Raw genomic sequence first — 25301 nt, 5'->3', positions numbered from 1 at the left:
GTAAGTCCAGCTCATGACAGCCCCAGGGGAGAATGCCTTCAAAAATCTCCCTCTGCTTCCTTCCTGGGACATGCACGTCACCCTGTTGCATTCCTGTCTCCCGGAAGCACTGGTTGCAGGCTGCATTACTGGGTCTTTTCATGCCAATCGGTTCAAGGAGCGAAGTACTAGTTACTGCAAGCTTCACTTTCCTCAGCATTAGACAGGAAGGACCGCTACAGACAAAGGCTGACTGCTCTCGCCAAGAGACAAAGAATTCTATCAGCTGCGAATTAAGCTGATCCTTTCCTTTTGTTGCAAACAGGGGCTCTGAAACGCTATTAAAGTCTAAGGGGAAATCCATGGATGTTACTGGATGTTCATATAACCTTTTCTGCAAGTAAATCCAGTACCAGAAAGAAATCTCTGGCAAATGGATCTCCTCGAGCTTATTTAAGGAGTCATTCAACCAAACACGCATTGAACAGCACCAGGGCACCAGGCTTCAGCAAGGTGCTAAAGTTTAGAGTGTGCAAAAGTGGGCCAGACCGGGTCAGGAGCTCAGAGTTTGCTGGAGAGGTAGACCTATAAACAGATAATAACAGCACAGCGCGATAACTGCCATAGGAGACTTATGAAAGGCTTTGAGTGCTCAAAGCACAGCGGGATGACCCCCAGGGAGCGCCTGGGAGCACTTCGTTCATCCAGTGAATGCACTGGGCGTATATCACATCCCACAGCTCAGATGCAGTGTTTATATGTACTCTTTGGAGACCATATTCACTATATTGAGCTGATAAAATGATTCTATAAAGCTGCTTATCACTCACCTTTTACTCTAGGAAGCAGTGGCTGGAAGAACTTGGAGAATTAGGTAAAGAAATCAAACAGGGTATGTTTGGACCAGAGGTCCAGGCTTTAACAAGATAAGACAGAAAAAGCTAAGTGCTATCCATGGGTTGAAAAGGCTCACGGGCGTGAAGACAGAGGAAGGTTTCAGAAACACCCTAAAAGGAAACAGAAAGGAAGCTGCCCTGGGCCCAGCTGAGGTACGGGTGAGAAGCGTTATTCATTTCAGTGACTCAACGTTGAGAACCAAAGGTGGTCATGGGAGATTTGATGTCACCTAAGGTCTTTCTTATGACTCCATTCCCCTTTATTTTTTTTTTTACCTTCCCTATAACTTTCTTCTACTTTCCCCCTCTAGGATCACCTTTGCTTAAAAATTAACACTTTTCAGTATTGAGAGCCTGGTCCATGATGGGCAATTTACTACATATAGTCTATCATTTGAAAGAAAGTGAAAGTTGCTCAGTTGTGTCCAACACTTTGCGACCCCACAGACTATACAGTCCATGGAATTCTCCAGGCCAGAATACTGGAATGGGTAGCCTTTCCCTTCTCCAGGGGATCTTCCCAACCCAGGGATCGAACCCAGGTCCCTGCATTGCAGGCGGATTCTCCACAAGCTGAGCCACAAGGGAAGCCCAAGAATACTGGAGTGGGTAGCCTATCCCTCCAGTGGATTTTCCCAACCAGGAATCGAGCGAGGGTCTCCTGCAGGGCAGGCAGATTCTTTACCAACCGAGCTATCAGGGAAGCCCTGAGCCATGGAGATTCTATCATTTAACCCTAATAAAACAATCACTTATCTAGGTAGGAATTATAACCACAGTTTACAGATACAGAAATGTATCTCAGAGGGCTGAAGGTTTTGCTCCCAGATCACCTAACTGAATGAGAGCTGGAATTTGAACCCAAGTCCGTACAATTGTTTACAAAGGCCTCACTCTTTCTATAAAACCATGTCTTCAGTGTTCTGGAGTAGGGTGCATATATTATATTATCTTTCTTTCTTTCTTTCTGTTTTTAATGGAGACATTAGAAGATCGAACCTATTATGTGACCTTTTAAGCAGCCAAGTTTGAAATGCCTCGCATACAGCGCCACCCTTTTCGTTAACTTCCAGTACTTTTTCCCTGCGTCCTATATAACCTACCACAAGACAGTCTGGGTAGGACTGATCACTTGATGGCCCTCGGAGAGGGTCCAATTGTTTGGGTGAAGGTGTCAGTACGTTCCTTGAAGAATATCTTTGGTTTCCTGCATTGAGTTAAACTAAATAAATCAGTGACCTAAAGTAGCCAAAGTCCTTTCACACGGGGGTAGTGCTCTGTGCTTTTCAGTTGTAAATACTTCCAGAATAGTGGACTAAGGGAGACGAGTCACTGACATTGCAAAACAAGAGTGAATGTTGAAACAGACAGGTAGGGGGCTGTGGGGGAGCACTGTAGGGGTCAAGTTCTGAACAGGATGTATAATAACCATAACTGCGAATCGTGGAGCCATCCGAGCTTCACCTCAGGGCATCCCTTCATTGCCTCCCGTGCACAGAGGCCTCTACTGCTGGCTGGAAGTGCTCCTGCGAGCCCTAGTGATAAGGTACATCTAGAGAGAGCACAAATAAGGCTCCAGTGAATCACAGCTCTCATTTTGATGTTGCAGGAGGAATATATTATTAATGACACACACTCAATACGCATGATGATGACAAGCTGCCTATTAACGTTAGGGAGTATTGATTTGTTTCCTCAGCAACAGTGTTCATAACAAGATAAATTTTGATGTCGTTTGATTTCCTTGGAAACTCATTCAAAGGTAATGATCAGGAATGCACGAGGAGGAAAAAAAGTCAACCCCATTACATTTTTCATGTTCTGCTTCTATTTCTTTCATATGTAACATTTTTAACTTATGGAGGATCTTTTTTTAGCTACTAAAATACTGCACATTTCTTTTGTTTCCACTTCATAATTACCAGAGTTGCAGTTCAGAGAGTTCCCATGTCCTATAGCATTTTATGCTGATTGTCTGCCCTCTGGTTCTCTCTAGATTACCTCCTCACCCTTTTATTTTTCTTTTATAGAATTTCAGATGCTTTATTTCCCTTGAACTTTCTAACTCCGCGTTAGGGTCAAAGAAAGCTTGAGTGCTTCAGATGAGCTGCTTACATGACCAAGACCAGTTAAGATTCCAACTCCACAGCTATTAAGAAGGGCTTATAATATGTCAGCCCTGCCACTTCCCCTGTGTTCTCTCCTTTAATCTTCTCAGCAGCTCAAGGATGACAATGACGCGCCGAAGGGCTCCAGAATGTGGCCAAGGAAGACACGGCCAGTAAAGAATGATTGAGTCATTCATTCATAAACAAATGTTTATCATGTCTACTGGGTACAACAGTCCTAGGCTCTGGGGCTAAACAATGAGCAAACATTCCTGCCCTCCTGCAACCTGTGTTCTAGTGAGAATGGGCAGATGATAACAAATAAATATATATGTCAACTGGTGATAAATACCATGGAGAAAGAAATCTCTATAAGGTGGCTGGGGAGCTCCAAGGGGGTCAGGGGTGGACGGCTATTGTAAGCATTCAGGGAGGATGTCTCTGATAAAATGAAATGTGAGCAGAGCCTTGAGGGAAATGAAAGAGAGAGAGAGTCTGAAAATGCTTGGGAAAGCAAGTTCTAAGCAGAGCCAGTAAGACAGCTTGGAGCCAAGAAGATTCAAGTACAGATCTTACAAGGCCTTTTAGGCCATTGAGGAATTTTGAGCTTAACTCTAAGAGAGGGAGGTCACTGGAGTATTTTGAGCCGAGGAATGACATGACCTCACTTACACACTAAACAATTCACTCTGGCTTCAATACAGAGAATGGATTGTAGGTAAGTGAGGCTGGAAGCAGAGAGGTCAGGAGAGTGTCGCTCAGTCGTGTCCAACTCTTTGTGACCCCATGAACCATAGTCCATGGAATTCTCCAGGCAAGAATACTGGAGTGGGTAGCCTTTCCCATCTCCAAGGGATCTTCCCAACCAAGGGATCAAACCCAGGTCTCCCACATTGCAGGCGGATTCTTTACCAGCTGAGCTACAAGGGAAGCTGAAGTCAGGAGACTTACAAAAATGCCCTGAGAGACAACAGTGCCAGACCAGGGTGGCAACAGTGAGCCATTTAGAGCTGGCTGGACTCTCAGTATAATGTGAAGGTGAAGCAGGCAAGGTTTCTGATGGATTGATGTGTCGTGTGAGAGCCACAGGGGACTGAAGGATGACTCCAAAGTTCCTGGCCTGAAGGGGGAAAAGATGGAGTTCTATGCATTATAGCATGCAGTTGACACCACCCTTATGGCAGAAAGTGAAGAAGAACTAAAGAGCCTCTTGATGAAAGTGAAAGAGGAGAGTGAAAAAGTTGGCTTAAAGTTCAACATTCAGAAAACTAAGATCATGGCATCTGGTCCCATCACTTCACGGCAAATAGATGGAGAAACAGTGGAAACAGTGGCAGACTTTATTTTGGGGGGCTCCAAAATCACGGCAGATGGTGACTGCAGCCATGAAATAAAAAGACGCTTACTCTTTGGAAGACAAGTTACGACCAACCTAGACAGCATATTAAAAAGCAGAGACATTACTTTGCCAACAAATGTCCGTCTTGTCAAGGCTATGGTTTTTCCAGTGGTCATGCATGGATGTGAGAGTTGGACCATAAAGAAGGCTGAGCGCCAAAGAATTGATGCTTTTGAACTGTGGTTCTGGAGGACTCTTGAGAGTCCCTTGGACTGCAAGGAGATTCAACCAGTCCATCCTAAAGGAAATCAGTTCTGGGTGTTCATTGGAAGGACTGATGTTGAAGCTGAAACTCCAATACTTTGGTCACCTGATGAGAAGAACTGACTCATTTGAAAAGACCCTGATGCTGGGAAAGATTGAAGACAGGAGAAGAAGGGGACAACAGAGGATGAGATGGTTGGATGGCATCACCGACTCAATGGACATGAGTTTGAGTAAACTCCAGGAGTTGGTGATGGACAGGGAGGCCTGGCATGCTGCAGTGTATGAGGTCACAAAGAGTCAGACACGACTGAGCGATTGAACTGAACTGTGCATTATAGCAAGGAAGGCTGCAGGACATGCAGATTCAGGGTGATGACAAGGAGCTAGTTTCAGGCATTTTGTTAAGCCAAGAGACCGTCTCCCCAGGTAGTAGAGTGGTAAAGAATCCGCCTGCCAATGCAAAGGAAGTGAGTTCGATCCCTGGCTCAGGAAGATCCCTTAGAGAGGGAAATGGCAACCCAACCCAGTATTCTTGCCTGGAACATTCCAGGAAGAGAGGAGCCTGGCAGGATCACAAAGAGTTGGACACGACTAAGGGATGGAGCACACACACAAGCTAAAGGCAGGTGTCTGTCGAGCATGTGCATACTTGAGTCTGGAGTTCTGGGGACATGTGTGGGCCTTGGTCTAAATGTGGGAGTGTCAGTAGACAGACGGTATTTAGAGCCGAGAGACGAGACAAGCTCACCAAGGGAGAGAGTTGAGGGAGGCTCTTCCCCAGACACTGTCGCATGTGGTGCTCACCAGACCAGCAGGTTGAGCGGGAGAAGTGGTGGGCAGGAGGTGAACCGGGAAAGAGTGTGCCTGAGAAGCCAAGGAAAGAAGCTGCTGCTGCTGCTAAATCGCTTCAGTCGTGTCCGACCCTCTGCGACCCCATGGACTGCAGCCTACAGGCTCCTCCGTCCATGGGATTTTCTAGGCAAGAGTACTGGAATGGGTTGCCATTGCCTCCTCCGCAAGAAAAGAAGGTATTGCAAGAAAAAGAAGGCAATGGGTCACTTTCTTTACTCACCGCCTCTGATGGGGCAACTAAGCTGAGAGCTGAGGGCTGAACATGAGACACGGCGCGGCGATGCAGGGGTCCTCATGAAGAGGAAAAGCTAAAATGTCACATAACCTCCTTCTCCTCCTGCCTCTGTAACTCAGCTTGCCCCTTGCAAAGCAGATCACGTAGGTCACGTAGTCTCAGAAAGTGGGGACTCACCATACTAAGAACTGGAGCTTATCTCACCCTCCCTTGTCCTGCTCTTTGCAACTGCCCAGCCCCTGCAACCTTGTTTAATCACACCTGTCCGTGTAAAGGTCAGGTACCCCTCTCCCCATCTTGACTGCTGTTCCCACGCACGTGCAAAACCCCTTATTTTAAATCAGCCTATTAACAGCTAGTGTTGCCCACTGTAGTCTATAAAAACTCTGTCTATAAAAACTCTGTAACCCCTTTGTTCGGGGCTCAGAGCTTGGAGTGTTAACTCCTCTGAGCCCGCCGGTGTAATAAACCTGAGTCCTCCAACTCTCCGAGTGTGGTGTTTGGTTTCTCAAAGGCTGATTTTTGCAACACTCAGAGATGCTGGCAAGAGCACTGTCAGGGACTGCTGGGCCCAAAACACTGATTTGGAAAGAGAGGGTCTGAAGAGTTCCTCGTAGAGGGCTGAGCAATTGAGTGAGGGTAGAAAGAGACATGAAACCCAGAGAGAGCTTTTTTTAAGGAAGCAGCCTTTGTAAACAGATGGGAATGAACCCAAAAAGCAGGAAGAATGTATTATGCAGGTAAGAGGGGGAGACCGTCTGAATCAAGGTCCCGGACGGGGAGAGGGCAGAAGCAGTACCCAGGCAGAGACCCTTGTCCAGATAGGAGCAGGACAGGCCACGGGAGCTAGCGGAAGGGGAGGGGATGCCATGACTCAGTGGGATGGGGCAGGGGAGGGGAGAGGGCCTCTCTGGCCTCACCTCTTTGCCCTTGAAATGAGAATCAAGGCCAAGAGCAGAGAGTGAGGAGGGACAGGACGGTGGACATTTGAAAGGAGAGGAAAGTGAACATCACTCAAGCATGTCCGACTCTTTGTGACCCCAGGGACTGTAGCCCGCCAGGCTCCTGAGTCCATGGGATTCTCCAGGCAAGAATACTGGAGTGGACTAGCTGTTCCCTTCTGGAAGGGATCTTCCCAACCCAGGTCTCCTGCCTTGCAGGCAGATTCTTTACCATCTGAGCCACCAGGGAAGGGAGAGGAGAGGCTATGAAATAATCCTTCCGGAGCTAGATTTCCACCAGGGTCGTCGGACACCAAGGGCAGAACCCTCTCCTGAGACCCGCCTCCTGAACAGGAAAGCCAGCTTCCTTGCCAAGCTCGTGGGGACGGAGGGACCAGCCTCCCTCCTTCTCCTCTGGGGTTCATGTCCATCAGGCCTGGGGCCTAAGAATGCATTCCTTGGGGCTGGACCGTCTACTCAGCTCAAACACTTCCCTCGCCATCAAGGTCAGCTTCAGAGTTGTCAATAGTAAGAAGAAAGAAGTTTCACTGAGTTCAACGCCCCTGACTTCTCTTTGTTCTTTGCCTGTCAGGGAGGAGCCACCACCGAGAAAATGAAGTCCAAGGAAGAAAAAGTGAAAATAATTACAGAGGTGAGTGGTGGTTTAGATGCACCTGATGGATGTCTGACTGTGTGTATGCACAGGTGTGTCACACGTGTTGGTGAATGAGGAAGTTAGGCCAACAACAAGCATTTCTTGCACACCTACTGCGTGTGTAGGGCTTCTGCAATGGCTCAGAGGTAAAGAATCCACCCGCAATGCAGGAGACACAGGAGATGCGGGTTCGGTCCTTGGGTCAGGAAGATCCCCTAGAGAAGGGCATGACAACCCACTCCAGTATGCTTGTCTGGAGAATCCCATGGAGCGGAGGAGCCTGGTGGGCTACAGTCCATGGGGTCACAAAGAGTCGGACTTGACTGAGCATGCTTTGTCATCATTTCCTGAATTCCAACAGACAGTAGTTCTGAGTTACCACCTACAACAGGGCCCAGTTCTGCTGAAGCACCTGGTCTCTAAAAAATTCAACACGAGGGTAAAAATTATACATTATGACCACTAATAAAATCCCCACAGAGTCCTGCAATTTCTGACTCTTTTTGTGCAAAACATCATTAAACACTGTCTGGAGCAGAGGAGGAAGCCCAGCCCGTTTGGAGATTAGAGACCACCAATCAGGAAAGAAAGTATTCCTCTGAGTCTTCGCTTCTCTCTTGGCTCCAGAGCTCAGTAACTTGAGACCACGGAGGCAGAAATGGGACAATATGCTGTTTTCAATAGGTACTTCAACAAGCCTGAAGGAACCAGATCAGATCAGGAAGATTCACTTTAAGCAAGATAAGTACTAACAACTTACCTGCATCTACCTGTGTTCATTCATTCATGCAACAAAGACGGATTGTGCCTCTGGTCCCTGGCCCTACAACACTGAACAAAACCCTGAGTCCTCTTGGAATTGACACTCGGTCCAATCTGAGGTCCTATTGCACAGCTTTCCATTGATGGAGGATCAAAACTTGATTGGAAAGCCAAAAAAAAATTACGAAGATTTCTCACAAGTCCATTCTAAGTCAATAGAACTTTGACTTGAATTAAGAGCCACAGTTGCACGCTCAACATGAATGTCTTATAATCCAAGTTGGTGAATTCCTGGTAAGCCCTGAAGAAGAAGGCTTAAAGGAGGGTGGGGCTTGCACCCAGTGGATGTCAGATCGATCAGGTCCTGTAGACAAAGGACAAGCCCAAGCCATGCACCTTCCCTGGCTGGAACCTAAGATCCCCCCTCTGCAGTTAAGGTTCAGGTCTCCTCTAACCTGACGGCCAAGGACACTGATGTGTGGTTAGCACCTAGCCCAGCAAACTGCATGCCATTTCTTAGAAACCTTACATGATTCAAATCCATGCTTTGTGTTCCAAATTCCAGTAGAAGAACAGAAATTTTCCAATTTTAGGACAAATCTGTCAAATCTGGTATACCAGGAGAGGTTCTAGATTCATCTTGCAACCTCTTTTACACCCAGAGGTGCTTGTGCCCTGGTTTGAAAAACTCAGACTAGAAAACTTTAAAGCTGGGAACTGGAGAAGCTTCAGTTTTAAAAACTTTTGACCACAAATTTAGAAAGCATGACGTGGAAAAAAAAACCAAATTGGAGCTATTACAGGATGTCTCCCTTTTCAAAAAGACCTGCAAAAATTTCCATTAAGTCTAAACATCCATGGTGATTTCACACGTATCTTCATTACCCTCTACCTGATTGTATGGCTGGGAGCAGAGAAGCCCAACCCTGGAGACCCTCAGGGTGATTCTGTCTTCTTGGGCTAGGGGCTTCCATCTGGGTCAGAACATAGGTCCTGGCAGATCAACTTGCTGGTGGCCTTCATGACATTATGATTTTTGAGGGAAGTCACCAGGCACCTCTGTGCCCATAAGGCCTGGAACACAGTAAAAGTGAAAAAGTCACTTGAGTCATGTCTGACTCTGCAACCCCATGGACTATATAGTCCATGAAATTCTCCAGGCCAGAATACAGGAGTAGGGAGCCTTTTCCTTCTCCAGGGCATCTTCCCAACCCAGGGATCGAACCCAGGTCTCCCGCATTGCAGGTGGATTCTTTTACCATCTGAGCCACAAGGAAAGCCCCCTAGAACATAGTAAGCACCCAGTTAATGCCCCAGGCCTGAATGAGCACCTGGGGCCATGGAATCTCCAACACCATCCCATTGACCATCTTTCCGTTTGGATACAACTTTTCAAGAATGTGTCTGTTTGGAGCAAAGCAGATGGTGGCTGTGTAGCTCCGTCAACTGCCCCTTCACCACATTCAGCATTAGTGGGTGCAGGGTCCAGACCAAGGCGGTCATTGGAACACCCAAGAATCCCACCCCTCTTTCTTTCTTACTATTTTTTTCCCAATTTACATGTACACACTAAGTGACCACACTTCCATTTGCATTTTCACAAAGGAGTTTGTTGACGACAGTGAGGATGCAGAAGAGGAAAGACAGAAGAAGCCCTCGAAGGTTCCAAGACAAAAAAGAAAGAAGCAGGTAGGGATGGCAGAAGCCCGCGTCTGCCTACTGGGCTGTCGGTTAAGAGCCCACCGCATATGGAGGGGCCACGCGGCCTCCTGCGGGTACCAGCACTTGGGTTTCTCTGGAGGAGACAGGGATGCGGGTGGGTGGTCCAGGTGAAGGACCCCATGTGGGGCTTCATGGGTGACCCTCACCATGAAGCCATGGGCAGTGTTTGGAGCATCTTTCCCCTAAGGTTTCTCGCATCCCTGGAGAGAAGTTTAGAAATGCTGGAAAGAGGCCCTTCAGTACCGTCACTGTCAACCACAAATCGGCACTTGCCGTGGCTGCTTGCCATCTGCCTCTGCCAGGATTAAAGCATGTGCTGCTGCAGCCACTGACCTCCAGCATCCCCTAGAGGAGGTCAAGGTGGAGAGCAGACGTGAGGCGCTCTGTGCTCCGAGAAACTGGCAGGCGAGGTCTTTAGATAGTCAGATGTTCTCAGGAGCTGATTTTATGAGCCCACTTCTTATATCTCCTCATATCTAGAAAAGCAGTAAACTCCTTCATGGTGACGATTGTTTCTCATGACTAGCAGAAGCTTTACGAGACCAGCAGAAACATTCTACAAAAAAAAAAAAAAAATACGTGCTTGATTGCGTGTATCCACCCTTTACCAAAATCAAGAATATACCGTCTTTTCCCCCTCTCTCTTTGGAGCAGCTTCTCAGAGGTGCTGTCGCCCAGGCTGCAGTCCTCATTTTGGCCCAAATAAAACTTAACTGGCAGCTCCCAAATTGTGCATCTTTTTTTTTTTTAAGTAGACATCATCAAAGGCCATAAACTAAGATGTGCAGTAGATGGCAGTGCAGGATAACAAATCCTGGGAACTCCCACTTTCTCCAACTCCAAGCCCAAATTCCGCCTTGGTTTAAACCAGAGGCCAACCCCCTTCTCCCCGAGCGGAGTGCTGGCTGGTGGTCCAACCCCTGGCCCTGCTCTGCTTCAGAAATTTCCCTCCCTGGCTTGGAGCATCCCGGAGCAAGGTCCACCTTCTCAAGGTAAATAGATGCCCTTGCAAAGGAGTCGTCCCCTGCGGAGGGAGGCAGGAAAGATCTCGTGGAGGCGCGGTTTGCTCGGGAAAATCCAGATGCCAGCAAGGGAGGAGGAGGGAACGCCATTTTGAGCCAGCAGTCACGTGACGGGGCTGCCTGGAGGTGGGGGGGGCCAGGGAGGTGGGGAGGGCAGTGTGAGGGCTGAAGTCTGAACCCTTTTCAGCCTCCCCCCCTCACCCAGCACCATCCCATTGGGATAAACCGGGCCGAGGCGCCTCCTTCTCTGCTGGTGGATGGAGCGGCCGGTGGGGGTGGCGAGGGGAGGGAAGCGGTACCCGGCCAGAAGGCTGGTCCCCTGGCCAGTCAGGGAGGTTTAACCCTTCCTGCAGGGCCAGCCCGGGGCCAGGGAGCCCCACGGAGGCAGCAGATGAGCCAGCGCAGAAGCAAAGAGCTCAAGTCCCCAGCTCCAAGGCCACGCTCACAGTGAGCAGGGGTGACCAGGGTGGATGCGCAGCTTAGACTGAGCCGGAGGAAGGCGTGGGGATGCAGAGAAGGCAGCCCCAGGCGTGCGCTTTCCAGAGACAGGTCTCTTTCCTCCACTGCGCAGGAGCCCCGATCACAGACCACGTGCAGTCTTCCGGGCTTTGTGAGAAAGCTGGGGGAGCGTTTCTAACCCCAGTGGCACGTCAGAATCACTAGGGGATTTTTTTTTTTTAAATCAGATATCTCAGGTCTACTCCAGGACATTCATTTAAGTCAGAATGTCAGTGGTTTACCAAGTGCCTGATAGGTAGCAGCATCTCAGTGAATGGGCTTTTTGTTTCCCTTCGTTTACAGTGAGGAAGGAAGGTTGGCAGTTCACTAACTCACCCAGAGTCCCGCTGTACATCGGGGTTCAGAGGCCAGCCTTTGGCTGGTCCAGAGGCCATCACTCACTCACCTCACCTGTGGCCTTCATTGCTCCTTCTGCTCACCTGCCCACCCTCCTCTAAAAGTCTGGGGGAGGAGTCAGAAGCTGGTCTTCGCCTTAGGTTAACCCAGGACATTCTGACTGCTTCTTTCAAATGGGTTTCCCTGGTGGTTCAGTAAAGTATCCGCCTGCCAATACAGCAGAAGCAGGTTCGATCCCTGGGTCAGGAAGATCCCCTGGAGCAGGAAATGGCAACCCACTCCAGTGTTCTTGCCTGGAGAACCCCAAGGACAGGGGAGTCTGGTGGGCTGCAGTCCATGGGGTCACAAAGAGTCAGACACATACTCTCTCACCAAATGAGTTGAAGCTGGGATCAAGTAGTTGGATAATTATTTTTCTAGTTCCCTTTCCTTCAAATTTCTACAGAGCGCTACGCATTGTACCTAGAAAAAGTGAAAACACTCATTTTATTTTAGGGTGCCTGGGTCGCTCTCTCCAATAAGAAACCTCTTAGAGAAAGTCAGGATCACCACCGCTTCCTGTGGGGTGAGGAGGGTCTGACCACAGCGACCCAGGTGGCAGAGACCATGATTATCTAGATCTGAGTAGGATCGAGTCCTGTCCTTTTGCTAAGTGACCCACCTCATCCCGAGACAGGATCTGAGTCAACCAAAGCCCTGGGAGCCACAACCTCTGACCCTCTGCCCACAGCTGCCGGATGCCGGCCGCGAGGAAATGGTGTCGGAAAAATCCCCTGTGGACGACCAGCAGGAGCCGGGGCAAGAGGGCTCTGACACCCGCCTCCTGGGCATGACGAGCCGGCGGGGCGCCCGGAGTAAGTGTCTCAGCGTTCAGTTCATTCAGTATTTATCTGCTGCCTCCTGTGATTAGCACGGAGCAACACGGGGACTTGTCAGGGGGATTGTTTTTTTTTTGGTGCGTGTCCACCACCCTGCACAACACTTCACCCCAGTTCTGAGAGTACATTTCTAGGTTAGCATCTGTCTGGGAGACAGGATACAACCACAGGACATAGTTATATAGCTACAGAATTTTGGAAGCGCTCAGTGAAATAGATATGGTGCAAATAATCAGATAGGTAGAAATTCAAAGGCAGGTGAAATAGCAAGGCATATTTGTCAATGATGGGACTGGAATCAGATGTTGGAAAATCTGAGGATGTCTCTGAGGCTCTTGGAGACCTTGCCGCTTGAGGACCCCTTCTCTTACCCCTCCCCCAACCCCTCCCACAACACAAACACACTCAATTTCCACCCCAGGAACCATGGCCTGTATTTTACCACAGGATTACTCTTGCTCATCACAGTGGCCGTCGTTCATTATCGGCTCAATGTAGGGAAAATTATTACCCCTCACTTGTTGCTTTTAAAAAAAAAATCTATTTGCTTAATTATTTGGCTGCTTCGGGTCTTAATTGTGACATGTGGGATCTTAGATCTTTGTTGCAGCACGAAGGATCTCTGGTTGTGGCATGTGGGATCTAGTTCCCTGACCAGGGATTGAACTGGGCTCCCTGCATTGGGGACTCTTAGCCACTGGACCACCAGGGAAGTCCCTGTTGCTGTTTTTGATCAGTGGATTAGACCAGAGAAGAAAGTGTGTTACACTTCTTAGCTGTTACATAATTATTACTCAGCTGTTACCCTACTTCCCTGTAGCTAAGCTAGGGAGTAAAATACCTATTGGAAATTAGAAAACTTTTGGAAGCAAGCTCATCTGAAGTCCGACCCTAAGAAAAATGCTGTTCGCTTCCGAGAGCAATGACGCAATAGGACTGGTACAAACAACTATAACAGAACCACGCTTTAGCCCACGCAGCTGCTTCTGTTCCTGAATGCACAGAATTATTCATTACCGAAGGTTACAGTTTATCTTAGTGTGCGCAGGCTGCCCTAATATACTATACCATAGACTGGACGGTTCAAAAGCACCAAACTTTTATTTTCTCACAAATCCTGGAGGCTGGAAGTCCCTGACCAAGGTGCCCATGGGGTCAGTTTCCACTGAGGCCTCCCTTCCTGTCTTGTACGTGGCTGCCATCTCCCTGTGTATTCCCTCTGGTGTCTCCTCCTAGAAGGACACTAACCCTTTTGCATCAGGGCCCCACCATATGACCTCTTCATGACCTCTTTAGAGGCCCTATCCCCAAATACAGTCACACTGAGGGTCAGGGCTTCAACTTGTAAAAGTTGTGGGGACAGTTCAGTCCATAGCACAACTATGGAATATTTAATTGTTTTAAATATTTTTAAGTTCAAGGGGGGAAAAAATGTCAGAGTGTGTCCAGGAATAAAGGCTCTGTGAAAAGTGAATTCTTTCCTTCTTTCTAAGATAGGGGAGATAATGTTTCCATGTCACCACAGGGGTGATTGTGAGGATCAAATCAAAAAGAGGATGTACAAGCATTTTAAATAGTGTGTGCTGCCTTGAAGGTTTAAATAATATGCATTAGCATTCTAAACTGGAGATTGAAATGGCAACCCACTCCAGTATGTATACATATATCCATATATACATATATCCCCTCTTTTTAAATGTCCCTTCCCATTCACGTGACCACAGAGCATTAAGTAGAGTTCCCTGTACTATATCCTGGAGGAGGGCATGGCAACCCACTCCAGGATCCTTGCCTGGAGCATCCCAGGGACAGGGGAGCCTGGCGGGCTGCAGCCCACGGTGTCGCAAAGAGTCGGACACAACCAAGCAGCTAAACACACACACACCTGTGCTACACAGTAAGTTCTCATTAGTTGCCTATTTTAAGTTGCTTCAGTCATGTCTAACTCTCTGTGACCCTTTGGTCAGTAGTCCACCAGACTCCTCTGTCCATGGGATTTCCCACCCATGTCTCTGCAAACGGCATGATTTTTTAGCGAAAGGGATTTCCATCATGCAAGCATGTTTTCTACTCGACCCCTGTTCTTATTTTTCCCCAATGAAACTGGAAACATGACCTTATTTCCTATACTAACAACATTTCAGCTCATCTGTTAGGTTGTATATGTATGGTTATCAAAGGAACTTGGATATTCTCAAAGTAAATCTGATGTCACCAAGGCAACTGCCGAGAATCCTAAACATAGTACCCTTGGGGAACCCTATTCTTCATTATGAAGATTCAAAGCTACACAGAAGTAAAAAGTATAGTGAAGCGTATCTTATCCAAGGATTAACAAGATTTTGCCACATTTATTTTTCTTTCTGGTCTTTGCCAGAGTATTTTTAATTATTTTAAAAAAACATAAAGTTTTCCATCTAAATTGTTTTTCAAGATACAGTTCAGTAGAATTACCTGTATTCACTCTGTTGTGCGATAGATCTCCAGAACTAGTTCATTTTGTAAAATTGAAATGCTATCCCTGTTAAAGAGTAACTCCCCCTTTTGCCACCCCGGGGCCCTGGAAGCCACCATTCTGCTCTCTGCTTCAGTGAATTTGATGACTTTAGATATGTCTTGGGCTTCCCTGGTGGCTCAGTGGTAAGGAATCCACTTGCAGTGCAGGAGATGCAAGAGACCTGGCTTTGGTCCCAGGGTTGGGAAGATCCCCTGGAGGAGGAAACGGCAACCCACTCCAGTATTCTTGCCTGGAGAATCCCATGGACAGAGGCGTCTGGTGGACTCCATTCCACAGGGTCGCAAAGAGTCAGACCCAACTGAAGCACCTGAGCACGCACACACAGATACCTAGTATAAGTAGAATCATACAGTATTTGTCTTTGTGACTGGCTAACTTCACTTGGCATCATGTCTTCAAGGTTCATCCACATTGTAGCTTGTGACAGGGACCCCTTTTAAGGCTGAATAATATCCCATGTATAGACTACCCTTGGCTTATCCATTTATCCTTCATGGACTTTTGGGTTGCTTCTCCCTCTTGACTATTGCTAATAATGCTGTTTTCAACATGAACATGCAAATACCTCTTCAAGATCCTACTTTTAATTTTTTTTTGGATGTATACCAAGAAGTGAAATTGCTGGTTCCTATGGTATTTCTGGGCTTCCCAGGTGTCTCAGTGGCAAAGAATTCACCTGCCAATGCAAAAGATGTGAGTTTGACCCCTGGGTCGGAAAGATCCCCTGGAGAAGGAAATGGCAACCCACTCCATTATTCTTGCCTGGAGTAGCCCATCGATAGAGGAGCCTGGTGGGCTACAGTCTATAGGGTCACAAAGACTTGGATATGACTAAACACAAGCAAGAACCAATATGGCATTTCTATTTTGAATTTTTTGAGGAAACCATCATTACTGTTTTCCATCCTGGGTGCACCAAAATTTTACATGTCCACCAATAATGCACAAAGCTTAGAATTTTTCCATATCTTCACCAACACTGGTTGTTTTCCTTTTGTTTGTTTGTTTGTTTTTTAATAGTAGCCACCCTCATTGGTGTGAGATGATATCTCACTGTGGTTTTACTTTGTGTTTTTCTAATGAGTAGTGATGTTGACCATCTTTTCATATGTTTGTTGACGATTTGTATATCATCATTTCAGAAAGGCCTATCCTTTGCCCATTTTCTGATCAAATTACTTGCTTTCTTATTATTATTGTTGCATTAGAGTTGCTTACATATTCTGGGCAATAATCGCTTATCAGATATATGATTTGTAAATATTCGCTTCCACTCCACACTTTGTCTTCTCTGTTCACTGTGTCCTTCAAGGCACAGAAGTTTGAAGTATGTTAGCCTTTGTCTACTTTAGCCTTTGTCTATTTTAGTCTTCGTTGACTATGATTTTGGTGTCACATCCAAGAAATCATTACCAATCTCAATGTCAGAAGACTTCCTCTGTGTCTTTCTAGAAATTTTATAATTTTAGGTCTTACATTTATGTCTTCAATCCATTTTGAGTTTATTGTGTAAGGTAAGGGTCAACTTCATTCTTTTCCATGGGGATAGCAAGTTTCCCATCACCATTTGTTGAAGATACTGTCTTTTCCCTAATGAGTGATCTTCACATCCTTGTTGAAGATTATTTGACCATATCTGCCAGGTTTTATTTCCGAGTTCTCTATTCTATTTTATTGGTCTATATGTCTGTCTTTATGCCAGTACCACACTGTTTTATTTGCTGTAGCTTTGTAATGCTTTGAAATCATGAAGTCTGAGACTGCAATTTTGTTCTTCTTTTTCAAAATTGGTTTGGCTATTTCAGGGTCCCTTAATATTCCAGATGAATTTTAGGATGAATTTTTAATGAGAAAAATACCACCAAGATTGTGATAGGTATTGTATTAAATCTATTGATTGCCTTCAGTAGTATTGACATTTTAATGTAAAGTATTTAAAGTATTAAGCTTTCCAGTCCATGAATAGAGATGATTTTCCATTTATTTGTGTCTTCTTTAATTTCTCTCAGCAGTGTTTTACAGTTTACAGTGTGCAAGTGTTTCCCCTCTTTGGTTAAATCCATTCCTAAGTGTTCATTGTTTTCATGCTATTGTAAATGCAACCGTTTTCTTAGTTTCCTTTTTTTAGATGTTTCATTGTTAGTGTATAGAAACACAACTGATTTTTGCATATGCATTTTTTATGCTGCAACTTTGCTGAATTTGCTTGTTTCCACAGTTTGTGCATGCATAACTGTGTGTGTGTGTATGTGTATGTGTGTGTGTATTTGTGTGGAATCTTTAGGATTTTCTCTATATAAGACCATGTCATCTTATACCTGGAGGAAACCAGAATTGAAAAAGACATATGTTCCCCCAATGTTCATTGCAGTATTATTTACAATAACTAGGACATGGAAGCAACCTAGATGTCCATCCGTAGATGAATGGATAAGGAAGTTGTGGTACATATGCACCATGGAATATTACTCAACTATAAAAAGGAATACACGTGAGTCACTTCTAATGAGGTGGGTGAACCTAGAGCCTATTATACAGATTGAAGTTAAGTCAGAGGGAGAAATACAAATACCGCATATTAATGCTTATATATGGGATCTAGAAAGATAGTACGGATGCTTCTACATGCAGAGCAGCAAAGGAGACACAGATGTGAAGAAGAGACTTTTGGACACGTTAGGGGAAGGAGAGGATGGGGTGATTTGAGAGAAGAGCATTGAAACATACACATTACTGTATGTAAAATAGATAGCCAGTGGGGGTTTGATCCATGATGCAGGGAACCCAAAGCCAATGCTCTGTGACATCCTAGAGGGATAGGGTGGGGAGGGAGGTGGGGGAAGCGCTCAGGAGGTCACAGCATGCCTGTGGCCGATTCACATTGATGTATGACAAAAACCATCAAGATATTATAATGTAATTATCCTCCAATTAAAATAAATAAGTAAATATTTTTAAAAAGGCCATGTCATCTGCACACAGAGATAATTTTACTTCTTTCTCTCCAATTTGAATGCCTTTTGTAACTTATTCTATCTTGGTCTATTGGATCTGTTAGTACTCTAGACTGGGGAGCTTATTAGCAGCAGAAATTTATTTCTCACAGTTCTGAAGCGTGAGAAATCCAAGATAAAGGCACCAGCAGATAAGGTGTCTGGTACGGAGGGTCTCATTCTTGGTTCATAAGTGGCTGTCTTCTTCTTGTGCTCTCACATAGCAGAAGGGGCAAGGGAGCTCTCTGGGGTCTTTTCATAAGGGCACTAATCCCATTTGTGACAGCTCTACCCTCTCATGACCTAATCACCTCCCAAAGGCCCCACCTCCAAATACCATCGCACTGGGGATGAGGCGGGAGGACACAGCCTATGGCTCTTACCGGATGCTCGGGTCTGGGTTTGTAGCCCTGTGTTGAGTAGAAGTTGGGGGTGGGGGGGGGGCTTCCTCGCCTTGTTCCTCATCTTGGAGACGGTGCTTTCAGCTTTTCACAACTGAGTATAATGTCAGTTGTGGGCTTTTCATGTATGACCTTTGCCATGTTGAAGTAATTTCCTTCTATTCCGAGTGTGTTGAATGTTTTTATCATAAAGGACGTTGCATTTTGTCAGATGCTTTTTCTGTATCCATTTAGGTGATCGGGTGGTTTCTGGCCTTTGTTCTGTTAACGAGGTGTGTTACATTGATTGATTTTCATATATTGAGCCCTTCTGGCACCCCTCCCCAACCTGGGCTGGGACTAATAAAAGGTTCAAGAGGCTGTTTCTCATGACTGATTTATAAACACTACTTACCTACCTTTTTTCTAGGCAAAACCTCAGATTTAGTGGTTTCTCTATTCCAAAAAGATTTATGCCAAGGAAGTTGTGGAACTGTTTTAAGCTCTTATGATTTCATTGTATTTTTCTTCCTTAAACACTTACTTGTTCACCTGAACCGTCCTCCTCTCCCCCAGAGAGAGAAAAAGAGACAGAGGGAAAGGGAAGGAAGGGAAGGACAGAGGGAGGAGACAAATGATAAATCTGGCATCCTTGAACTCTGAGAGTGAAAGAGGAAAGAAAGGAAGGAAGAATGAAAGAAAGAAAGACAAACAGATCATAAATCTCTTCAACTCGAGAGAGAGAAAGAAAGAGGGCAGACAAACAGATGATAAACCTGACAACCTTGAACTCTGAGAACTTAATGTTCTCAGAGTGTGCTAAGCCAGGCAGTAAGCTTTCTGATGAGATTCCCATCAAGATTCCTCATTCTCTTTTCTTACTCCATTATGTTGCACAAGATTAAGAGAAATAAACATTCCAAGTCCACAAACATTCCCCGACAGCAGAGACACTGAAATCAGGCTCACTACTGCTTGTCACTACTTTTGGTCATGGGACCTGGAGCAACAACCTAGACTCCCTCAACTGCAGGAGCCTCGTTTATAAAATGGAGATCGTAAAAGCCTTGGCTTCATGCAGCCATCGTGACAATGAAATCAGATGATACACAGCAAGCGCCCCACAGAGGGCCTGGTACCTACATGGTCACCTTCTCCAACTGGAAGAAGAACTTCATGCTAAGTAACCAACACAAATATTTCCCTCTTCTGAGGGTGAGGGTGATCATACGCAGGCACTGTCTTTATATGCATTACGTTAACTCCGAGCAGCCCCGTCATCAGGCGTTGTTTTATAGTTTTGGAAATTCAGGTTCAAAGAGAACCAGCCGCTGTAGATGGTAGAGCCAAAACTGAAACTCCAGTCTACACACGTCAGGAAAATCCGTTCTTTTTGGTTTTGCCATTGCTGTTGTTGTTGAAGTGTCGTTGATTTACAATGTTGGGTTAATTTCTGCTCTACGGCAAAGTGACTCAATCGTACATATATATACATTCCTTTTCATATTTTCCATTATGGTTTATCACGGGATATTGAATATAGTTCCCACAAATTATCACATTGATACTAAATGAATTTGTGTTAATAATTGCTGCACTGCAGCCTCATTCTACACGCACAAATCTTAACTCTGGTCTTTAAAGATAATGGTCTACAGTTGCCCCGGGAAACTGCAATGCCGTCTGTACTTTGCTCGTGGTCGTGCTCTGGTTTCCCTGCGCTCACTCACCACCCAGTGACCACAGCCACCCGCCCACCGCCTCCTGCCAGCCAAGTGTCCTGGCTCTCTTGCTGCTGTTCACGCTCTAAGTCGTGTCTGTGACCCCACGGACTGCAGCACGCCAGGCTTCCCTGTCCTTCACCATCTCCCAGAGTTTGTTCGAACTCCTGTCCATTGAGCTGGTGACACCACCCAACCATCTCATCCTCTGTTGTCCCCTTCTCCCCTGCCCTCAATCTTTTCCAGCCTCAGGACCAGTCAGCTCTTTGCCTCAGGTGGCCAAAGTATTGAAGCTTCAGCTTCAGCATCAGTCCTTCCAATGACTATGCAGGACTGATCTCCTTTAGGATGGACTGGTTACATCTCCTTGCTGCCCAGGGGACTCTCAAGAGTCTTCTCCAACACCACAGTTCAAAAGCGTCAGTTCTTCGGCACTCAGCCTTATTTATGGTCCAACTTTCACATCCATACATGACTACTGGAAAAACCATAGCTTGGACATGCTCACTTAGGTCCAAATTTTTGACTTCCTCTTATAGGTCTGGCCTGTTGCTCAATTCTATGATCCCAGCTCCTGACCTTGAACCTATGACCTTCTCTATACTGTAGCATCCCTACAGGCTACTGCACTCCAAGTGTTGTCAAGTCCAGATTGTCTTCAGATACTTAGGTACAAGCATCCTTGATGATCTGGCATCCCCCACTGCTCCAGGCACATGCCCAGAGGGGCCACCTCCCTGATGAACAGCAGTATAAACACACACATTGAAAGGTTCGGCTTCTAATTGCTATTCAAACATACACATAATCAACGACATAGTCAATGACATTCCAAATAAAGATAGCATTGCGCTGAACGGGTGCTTGTTCCAAATCAAATAAACATTTAGGAAAAAAGTACACATTTCTGCCACAATTCCAACTTGCACCATCTCTTAAGGGAGGAGCTATCAAATGCTAAGTAGTTTCTTATGAACATAAATTTCTTCATTACTGACATCTGTTTTCCATTCATTCGTGTTGCTTTCTCTGATTAAAGCATCATTTCCGAGCCAATTTTTCAGTATTGATTGCAAATAAAGTTCAGAATCCAGTGAAATTTGATGCAAATGAAAGAAAAACAGATCATTTGTTATAGGCATAGTTTTTAAAAGTCACCAAGAGCTGGAAAGACTGACCCAGGAAACAAATGTTATAAAGTTCAGTACAAGACAAAGAGAACCACCCAGAGGAGCTACTCTTGGGAGTTGCCTTGGAGCCCAGCAGCTGGAAAAGGAAAGAAGATTCTAATAAGAGGATGCACACTGATGTAGGAAATGTCAAAAGTTCATCCACGCTGGAGTTCATGACCTTACAGGGTACTGGGAGGGGCGGTGAATTATTGTATTAAGTAAAATATTTACATAAGTAAAAATAAATAGTACGCTATATTTCATAACATTTTTTCCTGAATATTATGTTTGACATCTTAAAAGAAAAAGAAAACTTTCTGGTTGGGGAGACACTAGCCAATTGTTTAGAAATTTAGAGACAGCAAAGACCCCAGACTGGAGCATGCCTGAAATGCTAACTAACCAACCCAGAGCCTTACCCCTTGGGTCTGGCCAGTCGAATCCCAGGAAGCAAGAGTCCTCTGCCTGGATCACTGCAGGGCCAGGTACCCGGCAACAAGGGACCACCCCGTACCTTAGAGCCCATCAGAACAGCTCAAACTGGCCCGTCCTAACCTGCTTACATTACTTTGTCAACAAAGGGCTGTCTAGTCAAGGCTATGGTTTTTCCAGTGGTCATGTATGGATGTGAAAGTTGGACTGTAAAGAAAGCTGAGCGCCGAAGAATTGATGCTTTTGAACTGTGGTGTTGGAGAAGACTCTTGAGAGTCCCTTGGACCGCAAGGAGATGCAACCAGTCCATCCTAAAGGAAATCAGTCCTGAATATTCATTGGAAGGACTGATGTTGAAGCTGAAACTCCAATACTTTGGCCACCTGATGTGGCCACCTGATGACTCATTTGAAAAGACCCTGATGCTGGGAAAGATTAAGGGCAGGAGGAGAAGGGGATGACAGAGGATGAGATGGTTGGATGGCATCACCAACTCAATGGACATGGGTTTGGGTGGACTCTGGGAGTTGGTGATGGACAGGGAGGCCTGGCATGCTGCAGTTTATGGGGTCGCAAAGAGTCGGACACGACTGAGCAACCAAACTGAACTGAACTGAACCTGCTTGCCCTGCCCTGCCTTCTCTTTCCCTCAGAAATCCCACAAAAGCCGTGGTCGAAGCCCTCACCCACTTCTGTCTTCTCCTCCTGACCACCTCAATGCCTTTCCATGTGCCCTGCATGGCACGCCCTGCCCCCTGGCTACAGAGCCTCTCCTCTGTCTCCGCTTGTGGCCACACCTGACTGCCCATCTCTTAAAAGGACTCAAAGAATATTAAACAGACCCATCTTTATCATTGGGCTTCCCAGATGGTGCTAGTGGTTAAGAACCAATGCAGGAGACATACAAGATACGGGTTCGATCCCGGGATTGGGAAGATCCCCTGGAGAAAGGCATGGTAACCCCTTCCAGTAGTCTTGCCTGGAGAATCCCATGAACAGGGGAGACTGGCAGGCTACAGTCCACAGGGCTGCATAAAGTCAGACACGACTGAAGGGACTTATCACACACACATCTTTGTCATGAGTTATCAAGAAAGGCATCTTCCCAAAAACTCCGTCATAGCAAAATTTCTCCAGGGTCATCTACTCCCATTCTTTCTGCAATCTTGAACTTTCTCCTCTAACTGAGATCCCCACTCCCTGTCGACCCCATCCTTGTCGAGGTGCCCATGAACCACGCATTCATCTAGGGTCAGCGCTTCATCTACCTTCCTTGACCTTCAGCCACACCCCCCACACCTCACACTTCCCGTCCTCTGCAGTCAGCTCCTGGACACCACTCTCCTGGGTCTTCCTTCTCCCTCCTTGGCTGGACCTCCCCACCTCCTCGCAGGTTCCTACACCCCAGCCTCTAATAGTTGGAGCCCCTAAGCTGGGTGCTCAGCCCCCTTTCCTTAGTCAACATTCATTCTCTCTGTCATCTCGATACTTTCAATTTCAGCTTCTAGATACTGTAGGTATAACTGATCAGTCCCCGATTTTTGTCTCCAGCCTGGGACTCTTTCAGACTAAATGTGAACTACCTACTCAAAGCCACGTTTGCATATCGCATAAGACAGCTCGCATTTTAATAGACTTGTGGAAGTATAACTTGCATATCATAAAATTCACCTATTGTAAGTGTACAATTCAACGACGTTTAGTAAATGTCTAGGTCTGTGTAACCATCACTACGATCCGGTTTCAGGACATTTTCATCACTCCAGAAATCCTTGATGCCCATTTGCAACCACTGCCACCCCCAGCCCTAGACAAACACTGATTCGTTTTAAATATATTCCCACAAATATGCCTTTTCTGGACATTTCATGTAAACAGAATCGTACAATATGTAGCACTTTGCGTTTGACTTCTTTCCCTTAGCAAAATGTTTTTCAAGATAATAAACGTGGTAGCATATATCCACACTGTGTTCCTTCTTATTGCTAAATTCTGTTCCATCATCTGGATATGTGTGCATACATTTTATTTACATTCACCTGGTGATGGATATTTGGATTATTTCTAGTTTGGGGCCATTATGAATCATGCTTCTGTGAACCGGGTCGTATGATGAATGTATGTATTTAACTGTATAGGAAACTGCTAATCTGTTTCACAAAGTGGCTGTATCATTTCACTTTCCCACCAACAGTTTGTAAGAGTTTCTGTTTCTTCACTGCCTAAAAACAACTGATTTTATCCGTCTTCCACTGCAGCCTTTACAATGCATGTACGGTGCGATTTCATTGTGCTTTTAACTTGTATTTCCCTAGTGACTAATGATATGTTTCAGATGCTTATTAGCCACTTGTATGTTATCTTAGTAAACTGCCTATTTAATTTTTTACACGTTATTAATTGGATGCTTCATCTTACTGAGGAATTGTAAGAGTTCTCTGTACACTCTGGATACAAGTACTTCATCCGGTCTATAGTTAGCAAATATTGTCTCCAAGCAAATGTCTAACCTTTTCACCTTCTTTGTTTTATAATCGTGTTCAGTTGTTTATTTTCGGCTGTGCCGGGGTCTTGTTGCTGCATGGGCTTTTCTCTAGTTGCAATGAGCGGGGACTACTCTCTGGTTATGTGCAGGCTTCTCACTGCGGCGGCTTCTCTTATTGCAGAGCACAGGCTCCAGGGTGCACAAGCTTCAGTAGTTGTGGCTCGCGGGCTCAGCAGGTGCAGGCCCCAGGCTCTAAAGCACAGGCTAATTTGCTCCACAGTATGTGGGATCTTCCCGGACCAGGGATCAAACCCGTGTCTCCTGCGCTGGCAGGCAGATTCTTTACCACTGAGCCACCAGGGAAGCCCCCCTTTTCCAAAACAGAAGTTGTTAATCGTGGTGAAGTCAAATTTATCACTTCTTTTCTAGTGCGGAGTGTATCTAAAAATTCTTTGTCAAACCCAAGGTCATGGACATTTTCTCCTGTATTTTTTTTCGGAAGTTTTCTCTTTTCAGCTCTTCCATTTAGTTAGGTCCATGAACTATTTTGAGACAACCCAAATTTTACTTGGCTGAACCTGAGCTTCTGATCTCCTTCTTCCAACCCTGAGCTGTTTCTCCTACAAAACACTCTTGCAGTTTCAGAAGCTTTACCTCCTATTTCTCTGCTTGGAAGTCTCTGAAGCTTGTTAAAGCTGATCATGAGGGTGGGAAAATCCTGGTCACCTCCATCTCACTAGAGAAGACATTTCATCTTTTCTGTTGTTGCTAGTCATTCAGTTGCACGTCCAACTCTTTGCAGCCCCATGGACTGTAGCCCTCCAGGTTCTTCGGTCCTTGGGATTCTCCAGGCAAGAATACTAGAGTGGGTGGCTGTTCCCTTCTCCAGGGGATCTTCCCAACCCAGGGATCAAACCTGGATCTCCTGCATTGCAGACAGAATCTTTACCATCTGAGGCCACCAGGGCAGGATTGGAGTGGACTGGTGTGGGTTGCCATGCCCGCCTCCAGGGGATCTTCCCAAGCCAGGGATCGAACCCATGTCCCTCATGTCTCCTGCATTGGCAGGCGGGTTCTTTACCACTCATG

At 46.0% G+C, this 25301-nt stretch overlaps 1 protein-coding gene and 1 long non-coding RNA gene across 6 annotated transcripts in view; one reads left to right on the top strand and one right to left on the bottom strand.

Moving 5' to 3' along the window:
• The window catches only part of CC2D2A (coiled-coil and C2 domain containing 2A), a 125440-nt gene that overhangs the window by 383 nt on the left and 99756 nt on the right, over window positions 1–25301 (top strand). Inside the window, exons 2-4 of one of the 5 annotated variants that reach the window (XM_043906156.1) lie at window positions 7210–7269; window positions 9640–9723; window positions 12310–12487. In XM_043906156.1, coding sequence (XP_043762091.1) covers window positions 7231–7269; window positions 9640–9723; window positions 12310–12487 — 301 coding nt within the window. In that variant the 5' untranslated portion in view covers window positions 7210–7230. Of the gene's footprint in view, window positions 1–7209; window positions 7270–9639; window positions 9724–10547; window positions 10749–12305; window positions 12488–25301 lie in introns of those variants that run through there. The other 4 variants (XM_043906157.1, XM_043906158.1, XM_043906159.1 and 1 more) reach the window with 4 other exon arrangements.
• On the bottom strand, window positions 8990–10878 carry LOC122696324. Its single transcript, XR_006341735.1, has 3 exons — window positions 10740–10878; window positions 10090–10312; window positions 8990–9108 (listed from the first exon to the last, which is right to left on the bottom strand). It is a non-coding gene; the product is annotated as an uncharacterized LOC122696324 (long non-coding RNA).

Source organism: Cervus elaphus, chromosome 6 (assembly GCF_910594005.1).
Source record: "Cervus elaphus chromosome 6, mCerEla1.1, whole genome shotgun sequence".
In the NCBI taxonomy this organism is placed as follows: domain Eukaryota; kingdom Metazoa; phylum Chordata; class Mammalia; order Artiodactyla; family Cervidae; genus Cervus; species Cervus elaphus.
The sequence above is the reverse complement of the archived record's forward strand: the minus strand, read 5'-3'. Positions and strand labels throughout refer to the sequence as shown.